Here is a 7864-nt window from a genome sequence, read left to right as displayed (position 1 = left end):
TTTCTCAGCTTTTTAATTACTTAACATTTCTTTTAACTGTTTTAACCGATAGCATTAATCGGGGCCTCCATAGAAAATATATTACATCATAAGTGCTATAAATAATGAGAAACAGTAAATGCAAACCACACATTTAACATGCTTGAAACACTCATACAATCATACATAATACACTCATTCCTTACATAATTTCCACAACATCAAAGCCCCTTAAAACATGCATTAATTTACTTATACGGGGACATGCATAGTTGAAAGAAAACAAAACAAGAAAACATCACAAATTCAATTAAGAAAGAACAATAGTGCAAACATCGATATGAGGCCCCAATTGTGCCTGGTATAACATTAGTAGGACGGACTCCAGCATGTTGAATTCTTATTATCTTAAGGAAACGGACATTTTCGTACCCTGGCAAAGCGCTTGTGCGTCATGTTCTTGGACTGCCACTGATTGAGGGTCATTCTTGGCGTCCCATTCCCAAACCGTCCTTGGTAATTCCTAAAAGTAGGCACAGATCCAGAGATGAAACAGGTCTTCTCCTCAGGATTACTTTAAATCCACACCTCTTCATAACGATAAAGAAACAGTGAGAATGATGTACCTGCGAGTGAAATCAGAGGGATGCTGCCACTGTCTGCCGTCAGCGCCTTGTGTCTGGTCAGCCACATGCGTCATTAGGTTCTGCAGCTCAGTCATGACCCCTTCAGGAAACACAAATGTGCTTTTAATTTATGTATATATAATCTTGCATTAGTGGTGCATCAGAGCACTGCATTGCTATGAAAAAAATCCATTGTAGGAAGTCTACCTTGATTTGCTCCATTCTCCTTCATGTGTCTGGTGACAGAACTGACATAGAGCCGCTTCTCACGCTCACAGTCCTTGATCACCGGCCTGAAAAAGACAATATCTCAATACAAGCATACTTAACCAAATTCAGGCATACATGACATCTCATACTTCACACAGTAAACTATAAGTGCAGTGAAAACAAACCCATGCTCAATAAATATGGGCCCATAGAAAACGATGACATAGAAAGGCAAAACTATTATCAAGGATAAACACAAGCCCCTTTTACACATAGAATCCGCAATACTGTCGTAAAGAAGGTCCGCCGTTACACCGGCTTTGTTTTTTTCATACTGAACCAAACAATAGCGGCCTAATGCCGATGGCGCCCTGGCATCACAGGAGTAAAAGAGGCGCGACGTTTAACCCCATGAGACCTGCAGGATTGCGGGCAATCACAACCAACTTTACGGTCTTTCAGAGGCTGTAGCTGTCAGTTCTAGGGTTAGAGTGAAAGTACATACAGTATGTCATATGAAAGGAAGCAGGCTAAAAAACGCTCCAAAAATCCTGTAGGCTAAATTTTGGTGACGAAAAACTGGCCTGGCCATCTTTAAAAGGGTCCTTTTACCTCTCAGCTCAAGATATGTGAATGAAAATGGGTTCTATGGATATCCACGAGTCTCCCCTGTACAGACCCACTTTGTGATACTCCCATGCAGTTTTGTGCAAAAAACAGGAATGTAGTATAAAATGTGTTGTTTTCACCTATTCTAAAAATGTGTTTGAATATTTTTGGATACTGGGGTCCCTTAACAGTCTTGGAATTACATAATCACTAAAGCTGAGACTTTTGTGGATCCAATGAGCCCAATTACATTCATGTGTGATGATGTTCGTCCCCGTAGTAGCCATTTCATCATTTCATTTTTTTTTTTTTTAAACTTGACCTCACTGGATAAAATGACCTGTTTTGACCTCTAGGATAAACACAGCCTCATGAAAACTTTACTACCACAATCTAGAGACCTAAGGCATTCAGAGGATGGATGGCTTTCCTAGGTAGATTGACAATAAGAGTTAATGAACAGTCTCCAGAACACAAGTGCTCGCCATCAAATCACTGAAAAATGCAATTCTTGCAGAAATCTCCAAATGTCAAAAGTTTTTGATACCAAATCACAGCAAGTTTTTTTCTGTAGTGTTCCTCAAGGTCTTGGTGTCTTAATGTGATATTTAGGAGAGATTATTGATCACTTTTATCAATTCTCGAGTGGTGAAAAATGGTTGAATTTAGCACCAAATCTGTGTAACAAATGGTATCAACCCAAAAATTGCTGCAACAATTTTACAGTTTATTCTCATTATGACTAGAACAATTTGACACAGTGCGGAGCTGCATCTCAAATTAATCTCCAGGTTCCCAGCTTTCAGATGATGTACACCACTTCTATGTGACATATTCTGTTGACCTGCTTTCATAAAAAACAGCGAGGTGGAATAACAGCGCAACAACAGTCCCGCTTTGAACAGGCTGTGTGAAAAGGGGCTACATCTGCCCTTGCAACCATTAAGCCATGGCCAAAACTTCCACCTTGTGATTTATATGGTCATACTGCTCCCTCTAGAGGTGACAGGCTACTACAGTACCTTTGACTCCTGACACTGATGACAGTCGCAGAACCTCTTTTCTCATCTGGCCTCAGCTCGGTGGGTTTAGTCTTCTCTGGCAGAGGAGGGGCTTCTGTTTCACCTTTGGTGGTGTGCTGATTGGGCACTACCACAACTGATTTGACCTTGAAAAAGCACACAAGCTGTGTATGTGAAAATACAGTATGCACACTATATTGTAAAAAATGAGCTCAGCAAACAAACATGACAGCATGTGTGCATAACCACACCATCAGTACCTCCTGGTGAAACAGCTTACCTTTACTTGAAGGGGTAATGTAGACTCATAGGAAGTGTCTAAAGTGTCTTCTTCTCCACCAAGAGTGACTTGAAACATTGATGATTCAAATACGGGGGAACCAATAGTCCACGTCTCTTCAACATCACCTTCTAAGTGCTCTACAGGAGGGTTGTGAGACTCCAACACTGGCCCACTTACAATAGGACACAAATTGTTTTGAAATGTGTTGCTACTTGGACTTCCGCAGATCTCTACATTGTCTAAGGGATTGAGGCACAAGATGTTGTCAACATCACAGTCAAAGGCAGGTGCGAGATTTAAGAGGACGTTCTCATACCTCAAACTGTGTGGTACAGTCTCCTTATTAAGCCCTGGTTCTGTTGAGGACCCACATTCCACATGCTCCGAGTGCAGCTGAGAGCTCACACTTCCTTTTATTTCACTCCTAATAGATGCCTCATCTAACAATGCAGGCACGGAGAAGGCAAAAGGAGACACTGAGTCCTCTTGTGCAGGAGGGCTGCAGTAGTCCATGAAACACCCAAGGTCTGGGGACACATCCTTTGGACTACAAGCCTTTTTTGCTGGAGTCTCATACCCCTCATCTGAATTGGAATCTTCCAATTTTCTTTTTTGAACACAATTGTTTACGATCTCAATTTTAAAATTTCTAAAAGGATTGGAAAAATTTCTCTGGTGATGGAGAGTGGCCTTCTGCTCACAAGTGATCATCCTGGAATAATCAGACAGGGGTTTCAGTTGGCAGTTGGCTGGATCGAGCCTACTGAAAATTGATTTTGTTGGTGAATCTTTTTTATCCATGTCTGTTGAAAAAAGAGAAAAAAACACATACATCAGATCATCAGTTAACTACCTTCAGATTAACATTTAGCAAAAACGAAAATCAACTATTGAAGCTAAATCAAAGTAATATAATATTGTACTTTTATGGATAATTTAAATATTTTTACTTCTGTAGTAGCATAATTACCCCTTAAGGGTCAGCGAGATTATTTTTTACTTTTACATTGTTTCGCGTTCCCCTCGCAATAGATTTTGCGTTCTCTCAATACTTTTCTTCTTCCTTTCCTTCTGAGCAATACAATATCTAATGTCTATTTCCGCTCAGTTGCTCCCATCGCAACGCTGCAGTATGGATAATGTATGCACTGTCAGATAGACTTACATACATTTGAGAGAGGTTATTCTTGCTTCTCTGTGATTGACTCTGAAAAGCTACAACCTGTCAGCAGATGACAGAACACATAATGTAGATCTGAATATACTCTACTTCATGCCCTTGCAATTTTATGTTTTTCAGATGTCCATGCAGTTCTCAGTTTTAGGATTTCGGTAAATTGATGAGACTATGTTATGTTATACTGAACATAGAACAGGATACAAGAGTCTACCGGCTTGTGAATTGATATCAATGCAATAGAACAGACAGTTCTGTTTTTAGTATTACCATCAAACTCCATCACTTGAAAAAAAACAAAAAACTAATGCATTTGTGAAAGTGCACACATATAAAACCCTGAGTGGAACCATGGCTGTTCAAAAGCAACTATATATTTACATTTAGCTGGACTGGCAGTAATCTTAAGTCTCTGAAGAAAAAACTCACATTATGGTTAGAAAATTGTAAGAAGGCCAAGGACATACAGAGTATGCAATAACATGACTTGCAACACCAGTTTTTAATGCTTGGTGGTTTTTAATTATTGATAATAATGTAGTTTACATTAGCAAATATGGGTGTCTACTGTTATTTCCAGACAATCTTTTATTATTTACAACTGACAGATGTGCCAGAAGAATTAAGGATTTGACAAATTGGTACAGTTTGCACAAAGACATAATATTCTTGTTGATTTCCGCACCAGTAGGCATTACAATATCTCATGTTTTTATTTATGTAAAATAAGGTAATCCTCATAATAAACACACAATGTCCACCTTTAAATCAGGACAAAGTGAGGGTGAGAGTAAAGATAAAAATAAAATGACATTGATATCAATTCACAAGCCGGTAGACTCTAGTATCCTATCCTATGTTCAGTATAACAGTCATATTAATTTACCTAAATCCTAACACTGAGAACTGCATGGACATCTGAAATACATAAAATTGCAAGGTCATGAAGTAGAGTATATTCAGATCTATGTTGTAGTGTGTTCTGTCATCTGCTGACAGGTTGTAGCTTTTCAGAGTCAATCACAGAGAAGCAAGAATAACCTCTCAAATTTATGCAAGTCTATCTGACAGTGCATACATGATCCATACTATGGCATCTCACTGGGTGGAAATACACACACACACACTGTATCACACACACCATGTACTGCTGTACATCTGTACATGTTTTACACAAACCCAGTAATTCATATTGGATTTACAGAAAAACAAATAAATAATTCACAAAGACACCAAATGTGTGGGTGATTTACACTAAATAAAATGATGCCAGACTTTGTCTCTCTATTTATGTGTCAACTTAAATGTTGGACTCCTCATGAATATAGTATTAATGTCATCATGAGTCAGCATCAAGTGCTCCACTGTTAGCTCTAACATTACTAACAGTTAGTGTTATATTACTAATGTTAAAAGTTGGACACAGTATTTTCCTCACTAGCTAATGTTAAATTCAAATTAAATCAGTAATGACTCGACACACACTATGTGCTGCTGTACTGGTGTGTTTATCTTCACTAACTAACGTTACTTAAAAGTCTGACATCATTTCATATTAGTTTATTTAGTGTAAATCACAGAGACACATCTGGTGTGTCTGTGAATTATTTGTTTATCTTTAAATGTAATCTGAATTACTGTGTGTTTGAGTAAAGCTTCTCTGTTACCGTTTACCTTTTAGTCCGCCAAATTATTAGTAATGCTAACGAAGCTAGCTAGCATTAGCTAACATTATCATTAGTGTCTTCCAGCTCTCCTCCCTTCAGGAGTCTCTTCAATGTTCACTAACAGCTGTTATAAACTGTATCATTATCTAGTTAAGCTACATTTAAAGTGACGTTTATAAAGCTCCATCTTCACTAAGAGCAACTTGTTTGTTTCCACCATCAAAGCGTGTTAGCTTAGCTACATGTTGCTGCTTTAGCTAACGTTAGCTAACTAGAAGCTCATGCTAAGCTAACGTTAGCTTAGCATGAACTTCATAGCTAACTATGAAGTTCATACCAAGCTAACGTTAGCTAAGCTAAAAGTTCATGCTAAGCTAACGTTAGCTAACTATGAAGTTCATGCTAAGCTAAGGGGGAGCTAGCCTAATGTAGCCGTGAACTGACTAGTCAGCTATTTAATTAATCTCTGAAATGTTTAACTTTGTTCTAGTAAATAACGACAGTGTCTCTGAATTTAACATTAACTAGTGAGGAAAATACATTGTGTTCAACTGTTAACATTATTAATATAACATTTAAGTTGACACATAAATAAAGAGACAACGTTGTAAACAGTTATATTACTAATGTTAACAGTTATATTACTAATGTTAACAGTTATATTACTAATGTTAAACAGTTATATTACTAATGCCAACAGTTATATTACTAATGTTAACAGTTATATTACTAATGCCAACAGTTATATTACTAATGTTAACAGTTATATTACTAATGCCAACAGTTATATTACTAATGTTAACAGTTATATTACTAATGTAAACAGTTGACACAATGTGTATTTTAGCATGAGCTTCTGGTTAGCTAACGTTAGCTAAAGCAGCAACATGTAGCTAAGCTAACACGCTTTGATGGTGGAAACAAACAAGTTGCTCTTAGTGAAGATGGAGCTTTATAAACGTCACTTTAAATGAACCTTAACTAGATAATGATACAGTTTATAACAGCTGTTAGTGAACATTGAAGAGACTCCTGAAGGGAGGAGAGCTGGAAGACACTAATGATAATGTTAGCTAATGCTAACTAGCTAGCTTCGTTAGCATTACTAATAATCTGGCGGACTAAACGGTAACAGAGAAGCTTTACTCAAATACAGTAATTCATACTACATTTAAAGATAAACAAATAATTCACAAATACACCAAATGTGTCCCTGTGACTTATGCTAAATAAACAAGCACTTGACGCGCACTAATGCTAATGCTAGCTAGCATTAGCATTAGTAATAATGTGAGGACTAAAAGGTAAACGGTTTCTTCAGTTAACTACACTGATACCAGTCAACTGTATTTATCATTAATGGTCTAACACACCTGCAGTCTCTCGGCCACGCGCACAGGTACTAGCTACTGGAACGTGCACACCTGGTTGAGTAGAGGTCTCTGATCAAGTTCACGCTCTGATCTGAAGTGAAGGTTAACTGCTTTATTGTCGTTTAAAACTCTGATGGTGCCTTCAGGTGAAACTCCTGAACTCGGAGTTTTCAGAAACTTTGCGTGAGTACCTCATGAGGTTCATATGGGCTCAACTCGTGAACACGGTAAACACGACCCCATTGAAGGCACCATATGACGTGACCATCACAGATCTGACACAACTAACAAGACACAACCACACAACCACACACCACATACAACCACGTCATCCTTTTTTATGCATCATTCTCTTTTAAAACATCATCTTTTTATCCATCACCCTGTTAAACATCATGTTTTTAGCCACCTTTTACTTCTATTTATCTACCTATTTATATGTATCTTACTTTATTTGATCTTATTCATTTTTAATCTTGCCTTAATTTGATTTGCACCCTGACTGACAGCCAGCCACCCCCACCCCTCTTAAGCGCACACACATTGTACACAGTCACATGATATTGATCTTGCCCAGTTATGTTGGCTTTTTTAAAGTTTTATTTATGTATTTATTTATTTATTTGTTTATTTATTTAGTTTTTTTGTTTATTATTATTATTATTATTTTTTTCTCTCCATTTTTTTTTATCAATATTTCTTTTTATTTTATTTTGTTATGAGGAAAAGAAAGAAAAAGAAAAGAGAAAAAAATATATATATATAAAATAATAATAAAGAAATAAAAACCTCCTCAACTGGCCTGGCATGGGCCACACTGCCTCCAATGATTGCCTATAGATAGAAAAGGGCAAAAGCCCTGAGCTATCAACCAGGCTCACAAATTTACGAACAAGAGGAATAAAGAAAGATATCTAA

General features: G+C 37.3%; 1 protein-coding gene across 2 annotated transcripts; it reads right to left on the bottom strand.

Moving 5' to 3' along the window:
- Positions 1 to 7106, bottom strand: kop (askopos). 2 transcript variants are annotated; one of them, XM_074661123.1, is made up of 6 exons: positions 6947 to 7106; positions 2727 to 3532; positions 2447 to 2592; positions 813 to 898; positions 606 to 705; positions 1 to 502 (listed from the first exon to the last, which is right to left on the bottom strand). In XM_074661123.1, the coding sequence occupies exons 2-6, from the start codon at positions 3528 to 3530 to the stop codon at positions 388 to 390; spliced, it is 1251 nt and encodes a 416-aa protein (XP_074517224.1). In that variant the 5' UTR covers positions 3531 to 3532; positions 6947 to 7106; the 3' UTR covers positions 1 to 387. The 2 variants fall into 2 exon arrangements, with proteins under 2 accessions (XP_074517224.1, XP_074517225.1); XM_074661124.1 differs by having other exon boundaries at positions 2447 to 2562.
- Between the last annotated feature and the right edge of the window lie 758 nt (positions 7107 to 7864).

This window comes from Sebastes fasciatus, chromosome 15 (assembly GCF_043250625.1).
Source record: "Sebastes fasciatus isolate fSebFas1 chromosome 15, fSebFas1.pri, whole genome shotgun sequence".
In the NCBI taxonomy this organism is placed as follows: Eukaryota; Metazoa; Chordata; class Actinopteri; order Perciformes; family Sebastidae; genus Sebastes; species Sebastes fasciatus.
The sequence above is the reverse complement of the archived record's forward strand: the minus strand, read 5'-3'. Positions and strand labels throughout refer to the sequence as shown.